The sequence below is a fragment of the Elephas maximus genome, chromosome 13, assembly GCF_024166365.1.
Source record: "Elephas maximus indicus isolate mEleMax1 chromosome 13, mEleMax1 primary haplotype, whole genome shotgun sequence".
In the NCBI taxonomy this organism is placed as follows: domain Eukaryota; kingdom Metazoa; phylum Chordata; class Mammalia; order Proboscidea; family Elephantidae; genus Elephas; species Elephas maximus.
In genome coordinates this window covers 64,061,703-64,086,017 of record NC_064831.1, presented here as the reverse complement: position 1 = coordinate 64,086,017, position 24,315 = coordinate 64,061,703, and the positions used below count along the sequence as shown (strand labels likewise).

At 52.0% G+C, this 24,315-nt stretch overlaps 1 protein-coding gene across 2 annotated transcripts in view; it reads right to left on the bottom strand.

The window, feature by feature from the left end:
* Positions 1–5,512: 5,512 nt before the first annotated feature.
* Positions 5,513–24,315, bottom strand: part of LOXL1 (lysyl oxidase like 1) — a 28,865-nt gene continuing 10,062 nt past the window's right edge. The window contains exons 1-7 of one of the 2 annotated variants that reach the window (XM_049905946.1): positions 18,567–18,821; positions 16,944–17,052; positions 13,761–13,898; positions 13,087–13,243; positions 12,385–12,480; positions 10,028–10,143; positions 5,513–5,841 (exon numbers count right to left, since the gene is read on the bottom strand). In XM_049905946.1, coding sequence (XP_049761903.1) covers positions 5,835–5,841; positions 10,028–10,143; positions 12,385–12,480; positions 13,087–13,243; positions 13,761–13,898; positions 16,944–17,052; positions 18,567–18,693 — 750 coding nt within the window. In that variant the 5' untranslated portion in view covers positions 18,694–18,821 and the 3' untranslated portion in view covers positions 5,513–5,834. Of the gene's footprint in view, positions 5,842–10,027; positions 10,144–12,384; positions 12,481–13,086; positions 13,244–13,760; positions 13,899–16,943; positions 17,053–18,566; positions 18,822–24,315 lie in introns of those variants that run through there. The other variant, XM_049905945.1, reaches the window with a different exon arrangement.

Here is a 24,315-nt window from a genome sequence, read left to right as displayed (position 1 = left end):
TGTGGTCATGCCCACAGGCAGGCCTCTTCTTGGCCTTCGGCCTCTCAGCCTTAGGCCCATCAGGCCCTCAGCACCTCAGGGTCCCTCAGGCCTCTTGGGCCTGCCTGATCTCTGCCCTGCTTGGGCAAGTGTTACAGAGCTCTTTAGCTCTACCAGTAAGTGCCCAGAGCCACCCTGCTCCATCAGTATGTCTTGGCTTGAAGGTAGACCAATAAATTTAGAAAACAGTTGGGCAGTTTCTTACAAAGTTATACATACACTTATATGACTCAGCAATCCCATTCCTAGGTATTTACCCAAGAACGATGGAAACCTATGTCCACACAAAAATCTGTATATGAATGTTTCCAGCAGGTTTATTTATAATTGCCCAGAACTGGAAACAATCCATACACTCATCTACCGGTAAATGGAAAAACAGTGTGATACAGTCCCACAAAAGAATACCACTCATTAATTAAAAAGGATCAAACTACTGATACATACCACAACATGGGTGAATCTCAAAAGCATTAAGTGGAAGAAGCTGGATACAAAGACTACGTACTGCAGTGAAACCTGTGAGAGCCAGAACTTGACGGAACCGCCTTGTTTTTCCGGGTCTCCCAAGTTTTCTGCCCTTGACAGAGAGCAGTCTTAGCACTTTTCTATCGCTTGATTTAGTGGAAAATATATGAGTTTTCCTTTTCTGTCAGGTTTCTGCCTTACACAGGTTCCAGCTCTCGCAGCTTTTGTATGGGATTCCATCTACATGAGATTCCGGAAAAGGCAAAATTATAGGGACAGAAAGCCCATCAGCGTTTCCAGACACTGGGGCTGGGGAGCAGGAAAATTGACTACAAAGGGGCATGAGGAAGCCTTTTAGGATGAAGGCTTTATTCTATGTCCTTATTGTGGGATAGTCACACGGCTACATGTTGTTATTAGTTGCCCTTCAGTTGGCTCCTACTCATGGCAACCCCAATAATAACAGAATAAAATGCCACCCAGTCCTGTGCCACCTTCATGATCATTGCTATGTTTGAGCTCAGTTGGAGAGTATCCTGTTCTGATCCTGAGTGTTTTCACTGGCTAATTTTTGGAAGTAGATCACCGGGCCTTTCTTACTAGTCTTTCTTAGTCTGGAAGCTCCACTGAAACTTGTCCACCATGGGCGGCCCTGCTGGTATTTGAAACACCAGTGGCATAATGTCCAGCATTGCAGCAACACACAAGCCACTACAGTATGGCAATTTGTCAAAATACATTGAACTATACAGCTGAAACTTGTAAATTTCACTGTATGCAGATTATTTCTTAATAGACCTGAATTATGTGAAAAAAGTGAAAGACACATGTGCTGTGAATCAAAAATGAGATGGGCTTTGACGACTGAAATCCCAGAAGTCAGTGGAAATAGAGTCCTACTGCTTGTGGGTGGCATCCCAGGTGCAGTGACAGTCCATGTCCTGGCTGAGGAGTTACCAAGCTGCTGAGAACCCTCGGCAGAGGCCAAGACCCTCCCTTTCTTGTGTAGCTTAGGATTCCCAGGGTATTGCAGGCATTGTCCACAAGTATTTTGGGGGTATGTGTATTGATACAGCAAAGAGGGAATTTTATCAGGATTTAATCATTTAGTCAGATGTTATCAAGCCATGCAAGGGGTAGAGGGGTTGGTGGTGGCACAGCATGTGGCCTATTAAAAAAAAAAAAAAACACAAATTTCTCAGAAAGGAAATGACAAATTGTCTACCTAACAGGCAATTCCAGCTAACCACAAGTTTGCAGGAAGCACCAGTAATTCAAGCTGTAGCCTATTTGTATTTTTGCAAGCCTTTGCAAGTCTTTATTCTCTCTGCTTCCTGAGTGGGGCCCCGAGGACTTTACAAAGTGGATGCTGTGTACAAACTGCCCGGGCCCAGCATTGCCCTAGCACTGATCTGGGATATGGCAAAGCATGCCAAACTCTGGATGTTGGATAATTGTGAGCAACCCTGGCCACGTTAGACGCCAGGATAATTTGGGATTCCATCTGCTGGTATTGATCCAGGATTTTGTATTGAGAGCCTGGAGTAAAATTGGTCTGGGGGTCTCATTTCACACAGGGACGGATTGTGCAATAAGCAAGGTAAGCACGTGCTTTAGGGCATCAACAAAACAGGGGCACCAGCTGTCCAAAGCAAAGACCCACAGATGCCAAGCAGACGGGACACAGGAAGAAGTAAGCACTGCAGGGGAAGGGCACTGGCAGGGTGCTGAATGAAACTGATACCAACTTCAGTGGGTGAGAATGCGCTGGCCAGGAAATAAGTCAGGCAGGGTCATGAGGATGCCCGCCAGCAAGGCCATTTAAGCTGTGAGGTCCCTCTCACTTCAACACCTTTATTGACATCTGCCTCCTACAGTCCCCTCCCATGTAATTGAAATTCCTTGTCTCAGCGGGTCTCTTGGGAGTATACTATTTCTTTGTAATAAACAAGAGATGGGAGCGAGCTGTCCAGTCTAACTCTTGCTACATTCACCCACTAAAAATTTAATAACCCAGCTCATCTCATTCCACTAAAACAGTATACATCACTTTTTCGTTCGCTAAGCTCCTTGGAAACTCTATGGGGCAGTTCTACTCTGTCCTATAGGGCTGCTGTGAATTGGAATCGACTCGAGGCACTAGGTTTTTTTAATATTAGAGTAGCGTTTACAAAGAAGTTGCATCATGGATAGCAAAGACACACACACCACACACAGTGGTTGAGAGCTCAGCTGCTAACCAAAAGACAGGCAGTTTGAATCCACCAGCCTCTCCTTGGAAACCCTACGGGGCAGTTCTACTCTGTCCTACAGGGTCACTGTAAGTTAGAATCGACTCGAGAGCAATGTTTGTTTATATATCTAACGCACACATCCCATTTGAGTGCGTGAGTAAGCAGAGGAGGGGGCACCACAGGTTATCAGTGTTTAGGCCCTCACATGCCTTAAACCGGCCCTGATTGCGCGGCAGGCGGGGTAGAATGGCCCTTTGTCAGATTTTGGTGTCAGGATTATGTTAGCTGCATTAGATGAACTCAGAAATCAATTCAGCATTTCCTCTACATGGTCTGGAAGAATTTAAATAACAGAGAAACGATCCTTTCCTCTAGTTTGAAATAACTCTCACGAAAACTCTCTAGATCTGGTGTCTTTTTTAGGGATGACAACTTCTACAATTTCTTCTGTGGTCATTGGTCTGTTTGTATTTTCTATGCAGAGTCAGTGTTGGGACTCAAACTAGCACCTTCCTCTCAGAAGGCTTGTCATCGCTAGGGCAGTGCTTCGAGGCTGTACTAACAGGGACACTGAGACAGGCCTGCAGGGAGAGGGGAGGGCTACCCACGGTCACTCCACATGGTGGCTGTCTTCCCTCTCTCTGGACCCAGAGTTTTTATAGGAAGCCTTCTCTCCTTTTGGGGCAGCAGACCCTGAAGCCCCTCCCCAGGGATCTCTGCCTCAAAGGGTTCAGCCAGCATGTGGGGACTGGTCCAGGCATCCCTACTCCTGAGGGCAGGTCTGGGGACGTCTGCCAGCCCCCTGGGGACCTAAACTCCCAGCTGATGGTTTGCATGCACGCAGGAACATGGTGTCTGGGTGTCTCCATTTGTTTGTCTGTCTCCCTACTCACAGTTTGCAATGTGCTTCTTTTTGGAAAAGTCACTCCCTTTCCACTCAATCCTGTCTTTTGGGCCTAAGACCGCCTCCCAACCCTGAGCAGGTACTGAAGGTACAGCTCTGCTCCCCAGAAAACTGCCCACAGCCAGCATTTTGCCCTGAGCTGGCATTTAGAGATATGGGTTCCAGCACTGTCTGCCTGAAACCTGCCTGTGGCCTCAGACCAGTCCTGCCCCCATTCTGAGCCTATTTTCTGAGATGGGAATTGGGGACTTTTGACTCTACTGCATACAGTCCTTCTGACGGTTTAGAATGCAGGGACTGGTCCCCTCCTGCTCTCTTCTGGAAAGAAGAGGGTGTGGGGCTGGAGTAAGGAGAGCACTGCTGAGACACACATGCAGTGTGTGTGGAAGGGAGCATCACAGAAGGTGACCCCTGGGTGACAGGATTCTGCCCTGACCCCTGCTCAGTGCTCCCAGTCCGGGCCCAGCCAATAGAGAGTAGACAGGCCACAGCACCTGCCCTGTGCCAGACAAGGGCTGAATCCAAGAGATGCGCCCAGCAGCCAGGCTCCACTCCATCCTGCTGCCTTGGCCAGTATATGGCCCAAGGGATCCAGTGGGTTGGGGCCAGGGCCCTTCCGGAAGTACAGCGTGGCTTCAAGAAGCCCTCCTCTTGGTCCCGTCAGAGGGCCCAGTTGCTGCCAAGGGCCTTGTGGCAAGGATAGCATCAGAGCCAAAAGATACTCCCTCCTTACAAGATCTCTAAGTGTAAATGGGCTGTAGGGAGTGGGTGCTGACCCCTGTAGCTCACTCAGGGCCCTCCCTGCAGCAGTAGCTCCTTGGCTGTCCACGGCAGCCTGTGAGCCAGGCAGAATATTTCCACTTATTGACCAGGAAACTGAGACCCAGAGGTATAGCACGGCTTGCCCAAAGTTACATGGCCAGTGAGCCGGGGAGTTGGCCCTGAAGCCCAGAGCCTTGGTTCTCAGCCCAAGACTCTTTCCCTCCAGGGAAGTGTTTCTCATTAGTGTTACTCCCCTGGAAGAAAGGATGCTGGCAGGAGCCAGGTGGATGCCGAGGAATCCAGAGGGCTTGTGGGAGGGGAAGGAAAAGGGCAGATGTCCTGGGCCTCTGTGGACACCACAGCCAGGGCAGGAGAGTGCAGCTGCAGCAGCTGCGGGGCCTCCCCCATCACTCACTCCCAGCCCCGTTAGCCTCCAGGCCCATCTCGTGGTCTCTGCTCAACGCTGTCCCCTCTGCCAAGAATACTAATCTTCCTTTCTGGTCAGACACAACTCCCACGTGAAGGTCCCGCCATTTCTCCAGTTAAGATGAATGGCTTACCCTTTAGAGCCCCACGGAGCTTTGTTTTCACCTCTTCCAGGTGCTAACTCATGAAGCTTGGCTGTGAGCTCCCTGAGAGCAGGAACCACGCCTGACCCTCCTGTGTGTGCCTGGTATTCACTAGGCACTCAATATGTGAGTAAGGGAATAAGTGGGCGGTGGAGTGAATGACTAAGTGAGAGAGCCAGCAGGGAGGCCCTTGATCTGGTACATGGGAGTGGGAGGCTGCAGGCAGGTTCCAGAAGGGGGCAGTGAAGGACTGGGTGATGAGCTGGTGGTGAGTGGGCTGAAGCCTCCACCCTACCCTGCAGGGAATCCCACACCCAGTGGGATGTGGTCCTCCTCCCATGCCATAGGCTTGGCCCTGGGTTTCTACAACGGGCGTGAGGCCCTTGCGGTCTAGCTGTGTCCTGGACAGGAGTGGTGGCTGCTCTCTTCCCCTGTTTCTAGGGAACGATGAAGCCAAAGGACATCCCCTGAGACCAGCCTAGCTCTGGCCAGCCCAGCCGCAGGCCACATGCGGATGCACAGAGTAGAAAAACCTTGTTTTATTCAGCCCAAACCTGGGCAATCTTGCTCTGTGGTATGGCCAAAATATAAAAAACAAAAACCAACAACCAACAAAACAAAGTTTCAGAGAAAAGTTAAGTACAAAAACGGGGTTGGCATCTGGAATCCCTGTGGGTTTGGTCCACGTGCGCTCCCTGAGGCCGGCGGAGAGGGATGCCCCTGACGTCCAGCTTCCCCTGCCTGTGGGTTGGGGGGCTGGGCCCCTTGGGCCAGGTTTGTTCTGGCAGGAAGCTGCCTGGGGAGTAGGGCCTGCTTTGGGAAGGAGAGAGATTGGTTGTCTGTCCGTCCGCTCTGAGATCAGGACCTAGGGAAAGAAGACAGCAGGGTCAGTGGCAGGCTGTGCAGTACGTGTTCCGCCCCAGCTCTCAGCAAGGACCTCTGCAGCTTCCCCAGCTGGGGCTTCCCCCCAGTGACCCCAATGCCATATGGAAGGGCAGGCGCGTGCTGCCACTTTCCTCGGTAATCTGGGCTCAGGGGAAGAGGCCGCCCCTTAGGCCCGGCTCTGAGAAGAGGTCTCGCGATCTCTCAGGCACCCAGACCCCGGTCTCAGCACACCTCCTCCCCAGGCCCTGAGTTGCAGATTATTTTCCATGCCATTATTAGCAGAGCCACTACTGTCTGGAAGCATATTTTCTTCTTTTTTCTAACTCAGTACTTTTTAAAAAAGCCTGCCCTTTCCTCTTCAGAAACATGATCGAAACCCACAGGCGTCAGCCCCTTGGCCTTTCTGGGAAAGCTCCGTCGGGCTTCCTGTGCATGCTGGCCGGGCTGCCTGCCTGCGGTCAGGGCCACAGAGCCGCTGTAGTAAACCCCTTCCAAGCACTTATGTAAACGGCTTGGAGGAAGGGCCTCAGCCTGCCCTGCCGCCCACAGGCCCCAGGGGAGCCAAGAGGTGGGGCTGTTTCTCAAGCCTGGCCAGCTGCAAGGGGCTTCACGATTGCCCATGGTGGCGCCTGGGAAACGGGGCACTGTTTCCATCCACCTTTCCCAGCCGCAGGCAGATGGAGGCCCGAGACAGATGCAGGCTCCCTGCCTCCCTTAGCCCCCCTTTTTTCCCCTGCCTGCTCTTTCTTCCTTCCTCCCTCTCTTTCCCTAGAATTGGTTCCCAGAAAACGTCCACTGAATGTTGAATAGCTGATGAGACAGGCCCTGTCAGCGTGGGAAGGGTCCTGATCCAACCTAAGAGCCAAGCTCCCAGGGATGGGGCAGGAGTCAGTAGTTCTAATGCACTCTGTGACCTAGAAAATTCTGATCTAATTCTATTTCTGAGGAGCCTAATCTCTGTATTGAACTAGAGACTATGGTCCTTGTCTCTAAATATTCACGGAGCAGGGAGAGGCTTGTGAGCCATTAGGGTGGTGGTAGCAGCCGAGGCTGAATGGGCTGTCTCCAAATGGGCCCTGGCCCTGGTCACAGGCTGTCTTGATCCTGGTCACACATTGAGTCCTGACCCTGGTAAGACTGAGCCCTGACCCTGGTCACACCCTGAGCCCTGGCCCTGGACAGACTGAGCACTGATCCTGGTCAGACTGAGCCCTGATCCTGGTCAGACTGAGCCGTACCCTGGTCAGACTAAGCACTGATTTTAGTCAGACTGAGCCCCGATCCTGGCCACACACTGAGCCCTGATCCTGGACAGACTGAGCACCGATCCTGGTCAGACTGAGCACTGATCCTGGTCACACACTGAACCCTGACCCTGATCAGACTGAGCCGTACCCTGGTCAGACTAAGCACTGATTTTAGTCAGACTGAGCCCCGATCCTGGCCACACACTGAGCCCTGACCCTGATCAAACTGAAGCCCTGATCCTCGTCAGACTGAACCTTGATCCTGGTCACACACTAAGCCCTGACCCTGGTCAGACTAAGCCTTGACCTTAGTCAGACTGAGCTCTGACCTTAGTCATAGGTGAAAAGCTCTCTCACTACTCATAAATACATACTTTTAGGGAAAGATACCTTTCTGGGCCTCAGAATCTCTACTTTTTGGAAAGGAGTTGCTTTGACTTGAGCGAACATTTTATCTGGAAATGTCTTAATTTCTCCTTCATATTTAAGAGACAGTTTTGCTGCATATATGATTCTTGGCAGGCAATTTTCTTCCTTCAATTTTTAAAATATGTCATCCCATTGCCTTCTTGCCTGCATGGTTTCTGCCGAGTAGTCCAAGCTTATTCTTATTGGCTCTCCTTTGTAGGTGACTTTTTGTTTATCCCTTGCTGCTCTTATAATTCTCTCTTTATCTTTGGTTTTGGCAGTTTGATTATAATATGTCTTGGTGACTTTCTTTTAAGATCTACCTTATGTGGAGTTTGATAAGCATCTTGGGTAGATATCTTTTCATCTTTCACGATATCAGGGAAGTTTTCTGACAACAAATCTTCAACAATTCTTTCTGTATTTTCTGTTATCTCTCCCTGTTCTGGTACTCCAATCACTTGTAGGTTATTTCTCTTGATAGAGTCCGACATGATTCTTAAGGTTTCTTCATTTTTTTAAATTCTTTTATCTGATTTTTCTTCAAATATATTAGTGCCAAGTGATTTATCTTTGAGTTCAGAAATTCTAACTTCTATTCGCTCAATTCTGCTCCTCTGACTTTCTATTGAGTTGTCTACTTCTGTAATTTTATTGTTAATCTTCTGAATTTCTGATTGCTGTCTATGGATTTTTCCAGCTTATTAAACTTTTCATTATGTTCCTGAATAATCTTTCTAATTTCTTCAATTGCTTTATCTGTGTGTTCCTTGGCTTGTCCTGCATAATGTGTCCTTTCCTTCCAGATGTCTTGAAGGGTTCTGTATTTTAGACTTTTGTATTCTGGCTCTGGTAATTCTAGGAATGCACTTTCATCTAAAAGATCCCTGGATTCTTTGTTTTGAGGCCTGTTGAGGTGATCATGGTCTGTTTCTTTATGTGACTTGATATCGACTGTTGTCTCCGAGCCATCTATAAGTTATTGTATTAGTTTATGCTTGCTTACTGTGTCGTATCTTCTTGCTTTGTTTTGTTTTGGTATACCCTCATGGGTTGCTTGACCGAGCTAGCTTGATTATTTTCACCTTTGGAGCTCTGATGTCCTGTCCCCCGCTGGCTAGAGCTATTATCAGGTATATCAGTCTAGGAGTACATTCAGTTTTCTTGTATGAATTCAGCTCAGGTTTCCAGGTAGCTGATATCAAGTGTGTGGTACAGGCTCTGCCCTACAGTCTTAGAGGGGCAGGGGTGATTGGCGTATATACCAGTATCTGGTTGCAGCAGGGGGTCACGCTCTGAACAAGGCGGGGGGCTGAGAACCGACCCCCGAGTGTCTCTGAGAAAAGCATGTCCCTGTTCCCTAGAGCGTGCAGGTGGGTGGGTTCTGCAGACGGACCATGGGCACCCAAAGTTTTGGGTTGTAAGGACTGGGAGGTACCAGTTATCTTTGGACCTCTGCTGCGGGTGGCTGGGTGACCTGAGTGGAGCTACCAGTCCTTAGGTCCCTGATGTGGGTAGGTAAGGACCTTGTTTAATAGGCAAAGCAATGTCAAACATCAAACACCCACCTCTCCACCGCACAGCTGAAATGGTTGGAGTCTGTCAACAAGGGCCTATTCTCCCAAAATAGGCCCACACAGGTCCATGTAGAAGGGAAAGGTGCTCTAAGTCCATGGACGGTTTATGCCTGGACAGGAGCCGCTTCTGTCCTGAGCTCCCCCGGTTAATGGAGCTAGCAAATTATCTTTTCCCCCAACTGCAATTTTTTTCCTTCCCCAAGGCTGGGAGGATGGCTCTAGAGACTTGAGCAAACATTTTAAATCCACACTGAGTGGGGTGGGGTGTCTCTGTGTATGTTTGTAAGCAGGGGGCCCCCTTTGCAAAGTATTCCACGGAGGGAATTGGAGGGTGACTGAGAACAGCCAATCTGAGGTAGCTCTAGCTGAGGGGCCTGGTCAATTTATCAGCTTCATCTACAAAGGGGGCCCAGGGCCTGATGACAGTTCATTAAAACCAGCATGGCTTCTAATCTAGAGTGCTTAATTCCATCCACTTGGTAATGTGCTGTGATCAGAGCTGCCATTCATTGAGCTCCACTGTGTGCCATGCCCTAGAACATGCATAGAAGTCAGGCCTTTACTTCTTCAGAACAAGCCTATGTGGGAAGTACTTATAGTTGAGAAAAGTAGCGAGGCAGTCACAGGACTGGGATGTCAGGGCCCATGTGCATCCACCTAATTATGCTGCCCCCTGCAGGCTTTCACTTGAGAAATCTTAGGGAGCTGAACACTTAGGCCCCAAATCCACACCACAGACTGAGTCCCACCACATGTTCTCAGCGTGGGCCTGGTATGGGGCAGGTTCTTTCTACCGAGTGGTGGGCTGTGCCCAACCGCAGCTGTGTTGGGCCATCAAGGTGACACAAAGTGCAAGTATCTTCTGTGTTTCCCAAGGGTCTGCCTGCTTCCCAGGTAGAAAAGGGGCTGCGCCAGGAAGGCGGCAAGCACTTACTGGACAATTTTGCAGTTTGTTGTCGAAACGTAGCGACCTGTATAGTGGATGTTGCATCTCACCACGTTGTTGGTGAAGTCTGACTCCAAAACAATGTACTTTGGGTTCACGTGCACCTGTAGGAGGAGAGGACAGAGAAAAGGGATTTAGTTGGGGTGGGGGTGCGCTTCACCTGGTCACCTTGGAAGGTGGTGGACAGGCAGACAGACAGACCCAGAGGAGGGATAGAGAGAGGGAAACAAGAGATACTGAGATAGAGATAGTATACAAAAAGGGAGATGTGGAGAGATGCAGGAAGCAGAGAGGGGGAAGACAAGACAGCACATAGTCACAACATCACCGGGCACCCTCACAGAAGAGCTGAGGGTCCTCCAGAGCCAGAGCCTGTGTCGGGGGGCCTTCCCTGGGCAGTCAGGGTCAGAGAGGCTGGCTACTACCCAGAGGACACAGCTGTGAGTGAGGGACTGAGCAGAGATTCAATGCCTACCCTGTCCAACTCTGAGATTCACATCCTTTCACCAGGCAACCCATCTAGAAGGCCCACTGAGGGGCTGTCCAATGCCAGATAGCATGCCCTGTCTTGGAACCCAGAGCACCCACGACACTTAATGAGATGATGGGCCTAAGCTCTGCCTGTGAATTTTATCTGAAAAGGAACTGTTGGGACATATTGGATAGTGTCCCCCCAAATTCATGTCTACCCAGAACCTCAGAATGTGACCGCAATGGTCTTTGCAGACATAATTAGTTAAGGATCTTGAGATGAAATCATCCTGGATTTAGTGTGGGCCCCAGATCCAATAACTGGTATTCTTAGAAGAAGAGGAGGGGACACAGACAGATACATAGAGAAGAAGGTCATGTGAAGAAGAAGGGAGAGCTTGAAGTGACGTGTCCATAAGCCAAAGAATGCCAGGGATTGCTGGTAACCACCAGAAGCTAGGAGAGGAACAGGTTGGTTTTTCCCTCAGAGCCTCCAGAGGGAACCAGCCCTGCTGACACTTTGATTTTTGACTTCCAGCCTTCTAAACAGTCAGAGAATAAATTTTTGTTGTTTTAAGCCACACAGTTTGTGGTAATTTGCTAGAGGCTAGGAAACTAATAGAAGACACAAGGAAAACCTTTTAAATGTTTCCCTAATTGAGGTAGGACCTCATGGGGCTAGGGATCAGCTTTATTTGCAAAACATTTAAGGATAGATGTAATTATGTTACTTTTAAGTCCTAGGAGATACTCCTTAGGAGCCCTGGTGGTGCAGTGGTTAAGCGTTTTGCTGCTAATCCAAAGGTTGGGAGTTCAAATCCTCCAGCTGCTCCTTGGTAACCCTATAGGGCAGTTCTACTCTGTCCTATAGGGTCGCTATGAGTTGGAATCAACTTGACAGCAATGGGTTATGGGTAGATGCTCCTTAATGGCAGGACTGTATATTACTTACCTGGTTTGTAGCAGCAGTGCCTAGAACTAGAACTCAGAGGGCCTTCATATGTGTTTGAGGGCTGGATGAATGAGGGACAGACAGGCATACACCTGACAACCCAGACTGTGGATGAGGCCGGGCAGAGGTCACACGAGTCTGCTGAGAAGGGCTCACGGGGGGCTGCACAGCTGATTCCTGGTCATTGTGTTCTGAATGCAGCCTTCCCAGGAGCCTGCGTTTTATGCCCCACCTTCCCTGCTCTATCTCTCCTGAACTTCTACGTGGAGCCGGTCCAAGGGAACCGGTAGAATGATCACCACCTTTACTTTGCACCTGTATTGAGGAGTCTGAGGTTTGCCTTTCCCAGGTGAGGTCATGACCAGCGGGCACCTGCACAGCCTGCACAGCTGGAACAAGTTGGGCTGTGTGTCCTGAACATGCTTTTCTACCTGTGCCCCCACCAAGGGAAGGGGAAGGAGTGAGCATACACTGGGGTAGGAGGGACTCAGGCTAGATGGACTCTTAGCCACGGAAGTCCTCAGCTTTGCAAGGGTCAGTGTGAGGAGCTCTTGGGGAAGAGCTGTGTTCTCTTTCAGATGGCCAAAGCCTGCCTTGCCTGGAGACAGGGGACGGACCACATGGACTTTCCAAGTCCTCGTGTGCTCTCCACTCCTCTATTGTTTAGAGAAGACAGGGTCTCCATCTCCTCCACCATCACCAGCTGGGGCCGAAGGCTCCTTGGTGTCTTTATGGAAAGAGAGGCTGTGCCTACCTGAGGCGAAGACCTTTACTGGGGAAGGGTATACCCAGGATGATACCTCTGCTCAGCAGCTGGGGATGAGGAAACTTGCCCAGAGGCTGAAGCATATTTCAGAATTGGGGGGCCATTGAGCAACATGTCCATCTGGTTGGAGGAAGTGCCCCAGCCCAGGAGACCCACCTTGAGGATGTAGTTTCCGGGCTGCACGTCAGTTATGTCAATCCACTGGCAGTCGATGTCTGCGTTGTAGGTGTCATAGCAGCCTGGGCTCAAGCCCTGGGAAAAGGCCCAGATAGAGAGGCTGGAGAGCTGCTCACCCCTCAGAGCCGCCCCACGCCCACCTCGCCCGTCTGCGTCCTCCTTCCTCTGGACCAGAGAGGCTGCTCAGTGTGGGTCCTGCCACCTTCCTAGGCCCACTGGGTGGGTGGATGAGGGAGAAGAGAGAGAGAATAGCCCTATGGGAGGAATAAAATGAAGGAGGGAAGGGTGCTTGGGATAGATGGATGGAGAATGGATAAAGAGACAGACAGATGGACAGACATTTTGTGGATGGATGGACTGATGGAAAGACAGATTTGGGTGGATAAGTGGGCCCATGGGACATCATGGCATCCAGACTTTATCAGAACGTCCTTTCTTTCCATGAGCAGACCCCTCTGGGCAGGATGCACAGGAAGGGCCTAGGCAGCAGGGGGCAATCCCAGCAGGGCCCTGTGGTGCCATGAAGGCTGGCGAGAGGACTCTCACTCTGACTGGAGTAGGCAGGAGCCTTGGCAGTAGCCTGTTTCCAGCTGGGCTCAGCCCAGGCGTTGCTCTCCTCCCCCCAGGCTGGGCTTAATCCCCAGCACTCCTGTGCTGTCTGCCTTGCCTCTGTAGCCCAACCTGGGTATGAGAGGTGCATGCGTAGCGCTTGAGGTTGCCAAAGTCACAGGTGCTGTCCTCCAGGCAGAAGCTGGCCTTGTGACCTTCGGCCACCTTCTTGCCCGTGGCTGCGTCCAGCAGGTCGTAGTGGCTGAACTCGTCCATGCTATGGTAGTGTCTGGAAAGGGGGAGGAAGAGGAGAGAGATGAGGGCCCAGTCACCATGGGCCTCCCATCCTGACCCACCCTGAGGTGGGTCCAGGTGACCCTGCTGTGACACAGCCTCCTGACCAGTCTGGGCTCTTCCATCCCCTATGTTCCATAGAGCAGCAACTTTGATGTTCCCCACCTAGCCAGGCCACCCTAGGACAGCACCTCTTCAGGACTTCTCACTTCCTTTTTGGGTTCCCCACCTGTACTGGCCTGCCTTGGGCAATGCCCTATATTCCAGACATTTCCATCCCCTATCAAGGCTGATCCATCCATGTCCCATCTTGTAGGCCACCGTTTTTGTAAGACTTCTTCAAGAAAACTCCTGCCCCAGTGACGTGTCCTTGGCAGAGAACACCACACTGGGGCCTTCAACCAGCACCTACATTTTCCAGAGCTCTAATGGGGGCAGGGAGGCAGGCCCCAAGGGCCCCTACCCAGAAGAGGAGCGGGAAGGAAGCTGGCTGCCCCCTGCCCCCCACTCACTGGTGACAGCTGTGCCACTCCCAGGTGTGCCGAGGCCGGTTAGGGAGGAAGTCCGCCGTTCCCTGGTTCTTGACGCGCTGGGGGAAACGTAGCAGCACCCGCACGTCATAGTCAGTGGCCTCGGGGGCGTAGGCTGTGCTGTGGGGACAGGTGAGGAGACTGAGGAGATGAGTGAGTGGGGTTGGGCCCCCACAGCCCTCACCCCCAGGCTCCTGGCCTTGGGTCCTGCCCGCTCGGCAAGCCTCTCACATCTCACCCCTCCACAGTGACTGAGGCTCAGGTCTCTCCCTCTCCCTCTTAATCCCCAGTGGTTCTGGCCATCCCCTCCTCTTTGGCCTCCACCATGAAATCCTCCTAAAGCAGGTGTCCATCAGGCCTGGGGTGACCCTCTGAGGGCCCCTGATGCCTGTAAGTGACTCTCAGGCAGGGACAGCCCATTTGAGGTGGGGAGTGGGCATAGTAAAGTCTTTGGAGGGCTTTTTAAAAACAGCCCTATCCTGGGAAGTCTGATAAATATTTCCTCCTGCAGACAAAGACCCTAATTATTGACCAATGTCTGTCTGGCACATCTTGAGTGTGGGCCTGAAAACCAGGCATGAGCTCCTCAGTGTCAAAGCCTCTTCACTTTCCTGGTCCCCATACACCTGGGCTCCAGCTTCACACACAGGCCCTCAAACAGGCTTGGCTCTTTCTCTGGGACATACTTTTACCCATGTAGTTCGCTCCACCTGGAACTCCAAAGCTCACCCAACCTCCTAGGTCCATTTCAGGTCACCTTCCTCCAGGAAGTCTGCCCTGGCTGCTCCCCTTAGAAGACTCTTGACTGCGTGGGAGCCCCAACGAGGCGGCCTGCAGCACACCCTGACACCACACGTGCCTGGCACTGGGCGGGACGGGACCAGGCCACCTCTCCCTGACTACGTGCTCACGGCCAGCCACCCGTGCTTTTCCATTGAGCAAGCACGATTCTAGGGCAGACTGCCTGCTCACATTCACTTGCTGACCTAAAATGCCCAACTGAGACGTGCCTCGTGAGAAGGGGAGAAGGGAAAGAGAGGAATAAGGGGAGGCAGAGAGGGAACACACACACACACACACAGGTGTGCCAACAGGAGGGCTGGCTGAAGGCTCCTTCTTGGCTCAGGGGCGGTACATTGACACTCACTAAGTTCTGGGTCCTAAGGCCAGAGGAAGGAGGTGGCTAGCCATGGGGATTAGCCTGCTCTCTGAGAGGATGTCTGGACAACAGGCAGCTCAGACTCCTGTCTGCCAGGACGAAAGGCCCTCAGCCTTGTGTGGAGGAGGGCTGGAATCTGTCTGTGTCTGGTTGGAACAAAACATCTTCTTTCCCTCTGTTCATTTAAATCCTACCCTTCTGTTCAGCTCAGCACACCGTGGGAAACCACCCGGGTCTAAGTTCTAGGCCCAGCTTGGCCACAAACTCGTGGTGAGACTTGGAGCATTTCCCTTCCCTTCTCTGGGTTCTGTGCACAGTGTGCAAACTGGCACCCGTTCATGGACCACACTTTAGATGATCTTGGAGGGCCCTCCTGCTCCAGGACTCCAGTTCTGTGGGTTTTCTAGGTCTGCAGTCCTGTGCCCAGCCTCCTTGGATGCCTCGGCCCTTGCCAACCTCTCCCTCCTACTTCCCACAGCCCCAGCCTGTGAACCCCTCATTTTAGTTCTTATCTCACTCCGCATGGTTTGATTCTGCCACTGGGGCATGAGTGAGGGGCCACTCTCTCCACCCAGACCAAGAGATCCCCCGGGACAGACCCCAGACTTCCCCCTCCTCACCCCATCTGGAAGGTCATGTCAGGGCACACAGGATGTTCCATAAAAACGTAGTGATACTTTGGCTTTGTCTCAAGCTCCTCAGAACTGGACGGGCTGCCATTGAGGTTGTAAGTTCCTCATCGCTGGAAGAATTATAGCAGGAATATTATGCTCTCTTCCCAAGGACAACTGAGATGAGACAAGACCTGAATAGGTAGGCAGACTGAGTGGTTCTCAAAGTGTGGTCCCTGGACTGGTGCCAGTTGATACACTGTTTGTTGCCAGTCTGTGATGAGATAAGAAACTTGCACTAGAATGTAAATCAACTACATCACTAACCACACTGTTTAGTTCAGCTGACTTTTTTTTTTTTTAAGTAAGACTTTCTCAATGAAGGAAGCAGTGAGTTGAGTTACATTCTGGTGCAAGCTCCTTACCTTGTTACAGACAGGTAATGAAGAGACTGTGGCAAGCTATTCTCGCTTTGGAAAAGAGGTTCTATATATGAGAAAACGAGATTCTAAAGGGCTTCCCAGACACTAAAAAAGTAAATGTAGAGTATGGATGTTAAAAAAAAAAAAAAAAACCAGTAATTAAGAAAAATAGGTGATTTTAACATAGAAAGATATCAACAAAAGAAGTACGTAAATGTGATCTTTAACTAGTTCTTTTAGTGCAGGGAGATGTCCCCAAAGCACACACATCTGAGCAGAATATCAACTGCTAATAAATTTAGAAGTGAGCTCTACAGGAGGCAGATTCTCTCACAAATAATGGAGAGTTGGCTGTGCTCAGTTTCTGGGTTTGCGTAAAGTGGTCTCCTTCGCCTCTGGTACAACACATAACTGAGGCCTCTTTGTCCCTTGTGCTTTCTGCCCCTGTTGTGACCCAGGCAAAGACAGCCTGGGCTGAGTTGGGCCAAAGCCACAACTGTCCTCTGTGGAGATACTGCCATAATCCTGCCCTCTATCCTGAAAGTTTGTCCATCCTACAGGACTTCCCTGGGTCCTTGTGTGAGCACTGGAAACCTAGGCTCCTTGTAAGGAGCCTTCTTGTTAGGCAGCTCCTACCTGAAAGATTTCAAATCCTTTCACTGTTCTTCAGTTTTCTCTTCTTGTAAATGGGAGCAATACATACCTTCAGGGCTGGCAAGGAGATCAAAACGCCGCAACAAAAGTAAAGGTCCTTGTACTGTGGTACATACAGAAAATGCTCAATATTTACTTGTTCCCTTCCTGACTTCTGGAGCCAGGCAAGGATCATAGATAATAAGGTCAAGGTCCTGAGAGGCTCAGGCACTTGGCCAAGGTCATGCAGCTTGTGAACAGCCTGGCTGGCATGAGCAGTGGTTCTGGGTGACTCCTGGGGTCTGTCTCAATGCTCTATGCTTCAACCTCAGTTCCTTACCTGGCCAGACACTTCTCCTCCGCAGCACAGCGCAGGGAATACAGATGGGCTCTCTGGACGTATGTGGAAGCTTGCACATAGTTGGGATCTGGGACCAAGTCAGGAAGACCTGGAGTGGGGAGTGGAAGAGAGGGAGGAAGAAAGGAAGAACATGGCATTGGAGGAGGTCAGGCTGGCCAACGCTAATGCCCAGAGGCTTCTCTCAACCCCAAATAGCCTTTGCCATTCTCCTTTCTCTATGCAGGCTGTCACCTCCTCCAGGAAGCCTCTCCACCCTGACCTAGGTATGCAGTTTGGACCATTTCCCCTGGGCGCTTGGTCCTGGGCTCAGGTGTCGCTGGATGACAACAGAGCTCCATGATGTAGGAGCTCCTGAGACCTCCTGGAAGAGCTGGGGCAGGAGCAAGACCTGGGAGATTACACAGACTTTGGAGAGCAGAGTGAGGTAACGGTGTTCTCCACAGGGCGAACAGCATAAGCAATGGCCTGGGGGCAGGTCTGAGTGAACCAAGTGATTTCCTGATAGACACTCCCCTCCACATCATTTATTGCCCAGCCTCTGGCCACCAGCCTCTAACTGCCTTCTCCTCTCACCCCAGGCAGATTCATGAACCACCAAGAAAGCCCTGGGCTTCTGGCCTGGGGTGGGTGGCAGAAGGCTCGTGGGCACAGCCAGGTGAATTTTGGTTGGCAGAAGTCAGAGTGGGCAGGAAGGAAGGGGCTGGAAGGAAAACACTTCCTCAGGCAGGCTGCTGACAGAGCAGAATCCTCAGCTGGGCACCCAGCCCGACCCTCTTAGGGCTTCTCTCTGCCTGGCATGGTCCCTCCTCCCCGACTTCCTGCCATGGGCCCCCCAGACCTAAGCACACCCTCCCATGTCTGCATCCTCTGCCCCTGACCAGGGAGGGCCTGGCTCTCTCCCCTGCAGGGCCCAGGGTCAGGTGCCCTGGGAAGGTCTGGAGACTGCTGCAGCCCTCGTGGACCACTCATTCCCTGGGCTGCGTTCACCCTGCTCCCCGCCCCGCTCCCCATGACAGAATTGGTCCAAATAATTAGGAAGAAGAAACCAAACTCGGGTGTCCAGGCCCCTTTCAGCATTGGAATAAAGGCGCAATTGTCTTGATGTTTGGGAGTGATGGGGCAGTGGTGAGCCAGCAGGTGGGCACGGGAGACTCCAGAGCCCTGGCTCTATCCCAGTTCAGCCACTGACTTAAAGGGGATTGAGCCTGGGGCATCTAAGTCACTTCCCCTCTCAGGCCTCAAGGATTCTGGTAGGTAAATGACAGGGTAGGGTGAAATGAGTTTGTAAATTCCTCTTAACTTTTTTCAAGTGCTCTGCTCTTGGGAGGCAGGGGGAAGGGGAGGGCAAACAATGGGGTGGGGGTGGGGGGGCTTGAGGCATTCTGACACTCTTCTACCCCCCTCCCCTGGTTTGTCAGCATCAGGTTCAGAGATGAGGCAGAGGAGGTGAACTCTGGCTTTGAAGGCTTGGTCGGAGGCATCTGCCTGCACCCCTAGCTGCCCCCTCACACTACACACCTTGGGCCCCCAGACTCTAGCCTTGTTCTCCCTGGGTCTGGGCCTCATGCGAGGGCCGGGTCCAGGCAGCCAGCATGATCTCACCTACTCGGAACGAAGCGGCAGCTTGGAGTACAGGGTTGGGTGAGGATGAGGTGGTTCCTGGCGGATGGGGGCCGTCTTGGCGAGCCTCGGCCCTATTACCCAAGCCCCCAGGAATGCCTTCAGTCATTTCCCAAGGGCTCTCAGGCCCTCAAAGAAAGAGGCCACCTTGGTGTCAAGCTGGGAGCTGGTTCCCACCCTTGGTCCTGAACAGCCTCTGGAGAGGGGTGAGGAAGAGAGACACACCCCATTTACCATCATCAAAGTGCTTTTTTCTCAGCAACATGTGGGGGTGGGTCAGCTGGGCCTGAGCCTCCTGGGACCCAGCATTCGGCACCAGACAGCTTGCCTTCCCTCCTAGGCCCGGTTTCAATAAACACTGCACAGATGGCTCCACAAAGCTTTTCTGGCCCAACCCTGCCTGTCTAGGCCAGTCCATGAGCTGTGCAGTCTAGGGAAGTTGGGTGAGCCAGATGAGTAAGAGGCCAGGGGTCCTCAGGGCCAGTGAGGGCCAGTGGTTCTGGGCTCTGACTGAGCCGTGAGCCTGCTCACAGAGGGAGCCCTGATCCTGGCCGTGCACTGAGCCTTGACACTGGTCATACACTGAGCTCTGGCCCTGGTCACACACTGAGCCCTGACCCTGGTCACACACTGAGCCCTGACCCTGCTCACATACTGAGCCCTGCCCCTGCTCACACACTGAGCTCTGATCCCGGCCATACACTGAGCCTTGGCCCCGCTGACATCCTGAGCCCTAACCCTGTCACACACGGAGACCTGACCCTGGTCACACACTGAGCCCTGATCCTGGTCACACACTGAGCCCTGACCCCGGTCACACACTGAGCCCTGACCCTGGTCACACACTGAACCCTGACCCTGCTCACATACTGAGCCCTGGCCCTGCTCACACATCAAGCTCTGATCCCGGTCACACACTGAGCCTTGGCCCTGCTGACATACTGAGCCCTAACCCTGTCACACACAGAGACCTGACTCTGGTCACACAATGAGCTGTGGGCCTGCTTACAGAGGGAGCCCGGGCCCCAGTCACACACTGAGTCCTGACCCTGCTCACACACTAAGCCCTGATCCTGGTCACACACTGAGCCCTGACCTGCTCACACACTGAGCCCTGACCCTTGTCACACACTGAGCCCTGACCCTGCTCACATACTGAGCCCTGACCCTGCTCACATACTGAGCCCTGACCCTGGTCACACACTGAGCCCTGACCGTGATCACACACTGAGCCCTGACCTGCTCACACACTGAGCCCTGACCCTGCTCACGCACTGATCCCTTACCCTGGTCACACACGGAGCCCTGACCTGCTCACACACGGAGCCCTGACCCCAGTCACACACTGAGCCCTGACCCTAGCCCTACACTGAGGCCTGATACCTGTCAAGGACTCTGAGCCTTAGACTCACTGCCGTTTGTCCACAGATGATGGGCTAAATCTCTGTACTTAAAAAAAAAAAAAGTCTTAAAAGGAGTTGCTTTGACATCATCAGACTTTCTTAATTTTAACTGAGCGGGATAAGTTTTTTTTGTAAGCCCAAACCGGGGATGGGCGGGAGCATTTGTAGAGCACCCCATATGGGGAGTCAGCAAGAAGAGACTGACAGCTTGGGGCTGCTGGACACAATCTGAGGCCTCAGCCTGGCCATAGATGATCAACTTCTCCTCTTACTGTTGACGAATTGCAGGGCCAGGCGGGTTCCCTCTGTCAGGGAAGCTGCTTTAAAGATTAACGGCTTAATACATGACTGTTCCAATCCTCCACATGGGTGCTCCAGGCCCTGTTTCCCCAAGACACCAGGAGACCCCATGCCTTTGGAAGTGCTGGAGAAAATGTGGGCTCAGAGAGGACGATGAATTTGCTGAGGGCCACAAAGTGAGTTGGGGCAGCCCCAGGAGGAGATCCCAGGTCCTGACCTCCTTCCGGGACTCCTCCTATCATTTTCTTGATATAAAAATCAACTTTTTGGGGGGTATAACCTATACACTGTCAAATTCACAGATTTCAGGTGTACAGTTGGATAAGTTTTGACACATATATACACTTGCTTTACTACTACCACAATCAAGCTACAGATTGTTTCTGTCACCCCAAAAAGCTCTCTCCTGCCCCTTCCCATTCAATCCCGCTTCCCCTTCCACCATTGCAGGCAACCAGTGATCTGCTTTTTAATCACCATAGATTAATTCCGCCTCTTCTAGGACTTCATACAAATGGAATCACTCCTACAGCTATTTAATTTTTTCTTTGCTCCACCATCTCTGACCATCACTGGGGCCTTCTGTGGCCCCCTAATTGCCCCCCTCCACAACTACCCTCTCCCTGCTGTGTTCAGCCCCGCCCCTGTCATACCCTTATTGGCCTGGGAGGCAGCAGCTCTGGAAAGCTGCCGGAAAAGAGGGCAGCCTTGGGAGTTCAGGCCTGTTAGGGATCCCCTGCTGAGGTCCCAGGGAACAGCGGCCCCCTCCCTCGGCTGGTATGTTTTTCCAGGAAGGAACAAGGCCTCCTTCTCCTGGCCTGCTCTCCCAGGGGGCATTCCGTCAGCAGCCAGGCCTGCAGACTTGGGCTCGAGGCCCCCTTTGTCATCGTCATCAGGCTTGGGCGTAGTAGAGGGGGGAGGCTGTGTGATGCTGGGAGGGAGATGAGGGAAGGCTTGAGTGGGGAGTTGTGGGGTATAGGGGCAGGGGTGTCATTCTGCTGTTTTTGGCTTGTGGGGTAGCCAATGTTGGGTGAAGTCCAGTTGCAGCCAGACCAGTGTCATCACCCCCATCCCAAGAAGTGTGCATTTTAAAGAGAGATCCTGGAGGGAGGGTAATGCTTATCCCAAAGGCAAGGAACCAATGAAGGGATTTCAGCCATCAGTCATGGGGATGTCATTTTCACGGGGGCAAGGGTCTCTTTTCAGCATACACAGATTCATCTGGCCCTTGGGCCTGCAACTGTAGACTCTGTCAAGTGGGGTCCATTGAAGACTCCTCCCAGATCCTCCCCATTTTTATAAATGCAGAGAACTGAATTCATCACAATTCACTTCAAGGCAACTACCCATTATCATTGGTCTATGCAAGGCTCCCCTCTTGTCTTATTTAAAACATTTTCACCTTGTTCCTAACTTCTGACCCTTAGACACGTCCTTGAACATTTGTGTATCTGTATAAAGTTTGCAGTGCATTTGGGGTGGGTGTGTGTTTTCAGGATCCCCTGGGTGTACAAGGAGCCCTAGTGGCAGAGTGGTTAGGAGCTTATCTGCTAACCAAAAGGTTGCCAGTTCAAATCTACCAGCTGCTCCTTGGAAGCTGTAGGGGGCAGTTCTACTCTGTCCTACAGGGTTGCTATGAGTCGGAATTGACTTGACCGCAATGGGTTTTTGGTTTGGGTGCGCAAATGGTTAAGCACTTGGCTGCTAACCAAAATGTTGGAGGTTTGAGTCTACCCCGAGGCGCACCAGAAGAGAGGCTTGGTGATCTACTTCCAAAAAATCAGCCCTTGAAAACCCTAAGGAGCACAGGTCAACTCATCAGGATACACAGGGGGTCCTGATGAGTTGGAATCAACTTGACAGTAACTTTTTTTTTTTAAGTAAATTATATTGCCATATTGATCTCATTCTGTTTCCTGATTTTTTTTAAAGTTAATATAAATATTTAAAATATATTTATTTCACTGCTTGTCGTTGCTAAATAGGATTCCACAGTTCACATCTGCCATGTCCCATCTACCCAGTCTCCTGGTGATGGGCCCCGGGCAGCTTCCAACTCCTCGCTCCACAAACATGCTGCAATGAACTGCTTGTGCGTGTCCCCTGTGTACTTGGGTGAGGATATACATCTAGCTCCCTTTCTAATCCCTGGTCCCCTCCAGTCTTATGCAGCTTTCTCCCAAGCCCCAGCTCCACTGGAAGGGGGTGGGGTGATGGATGGGTCTGACCATCCGAAGGGTGGTTGGAAGGTCTTGCTCAGGGTACCTAGGGAGGCCCTGGTCAACATCAGCATCCTGCCTTCTGCTCCCAGGAGGTAGACAGGATCCTGATCTACTCTGCCATAGACCTTCTTTGTGACCCTAGGCAAGCCTGACCCCTCTCTGGGCCTCAATGCCCCCATTTCTTCAGTCTAATTGCCCTCCACCCCACTCATGACCTGCAGCCCTGTGCCAGCCCCCTGTGGGCATACTTCCCCAGGAGGAACATGCTGACCAGGGGGGTCATGCACATAGGGGTTCAGGCTACAGAGATCCAGGCCAGAGGTGGGGTGGGGCAATGAGTCACAAAGCAGCAACGGACCCTGAGATACCAAAGCCAGGCTGTTGTGCTGAGGAAGGGCTGGATGCAAGCAAATCAGGTCCCAAGGCCATTCCATAGGCAGCCACTGACCTGGGGGTGGCCCCTTTGGCCTTGACTTGCCTTTTCAGTCCCTCCAGGGCAGTGAAGACTCATACCTGGGTAGAAAGAACCCGGGCTGTGCATTCCTGTTCCGGCCCTGGGGCTTCCCTTTGAGGGATCCAGGGCCTCAGCAGGGCCACAGACTCTTGGAGTCCAATGTACTCAGGACAAACCCCTGTCCTCCGGCCCCAGGCTGGACTGGAACTGAAGAAAGTTCACGGGCCAACCTGTGGGAACCCCAGATCAGCGACTGTCTTCCCGTCCTGGCAGGACCTAGCTGGTGCTTTCTCATGGATAAGACTTCGGCAGGCCGGTTCGCCATCTTGTCCACCCTCCCCATTGTGCAGTCCCCTCCCCTTTCTGGGGCTCTTTAACCCCATCCGGATGATGGGGGAGCTGGACAAACTGTTCTTTGAGCACAGGTTTGGTGGATCAATACATGCTTGGAGATTAAAATACTTTTTTGGAGCTATTTAGTCCATCTCCCAGCCTTGGGCAACAGCCGGCGCCTTCTTACAACCTCTACAGATACTACTTTAGCAGTCAGGAAATTCTCCCACTGTCTGACCTAAATCCTTCCTGCTTCATTAGAAATCTGTTCCCTCCTGCTTGGCGGGTGCTGGAGGCTGCCCTGGGAGGAGCACCCTGTGGTTACATTCCTGCCGCTGGCCCACACCATCACCTGTTTCCCTCCTGGCTTCCCCTTTCCTGTGGGCTCAATAAACCTCATCTCCTTCAAAATCTTTCCTCCCAAGCCGGCTGCTCACGAGAAACAGATGATGGAAAATGGAATGCAAAATAGCCCTAATCTCTGGAGCCCAGGGCTGGAGAATAAACACAGGCCAGCAGGAACCGGTCAGTCGGTTGTGAAATATGTGCTGAGCGGGACGTTTTGGCTAGCGCCACCAGACTCCAGAGGAGCCCCCAGGTGGAGAGAAAGCAGAAAGCCCTCCTGAGTGCTGCCTGGAATAAACACAAGCCAGAGAGGGCCTCCCGGGCTGGAGCTGGCAGCTCCTCGCGCCCCACACAACTATTATCTAATAATCAGGACATTACATTGTCAGCGTCGGCCCCGGTGGTGCCACACCTGGTTGGTGAGCAGGCAGGACAGGGGGCCATAGAATTCACTTTGCTCCATCATGACGGGGCCATGCCAGCCCGGACCAATGAGCTATGGTGGCTGCAAAGCTGGCTCCAGAAACTTCCAATGGCTCCCCGTTGTCTACAGAATCAAGCACAGACTTCTCAGAGTGGCAGCTAAGGCCTTCTGTGGTCTGGCCTCAACCCGTCCTTCCAGATCTCCTCACCCTGAGGATCAGTGGCAGTTCCCCAGCGCAGCCCCACCTTTT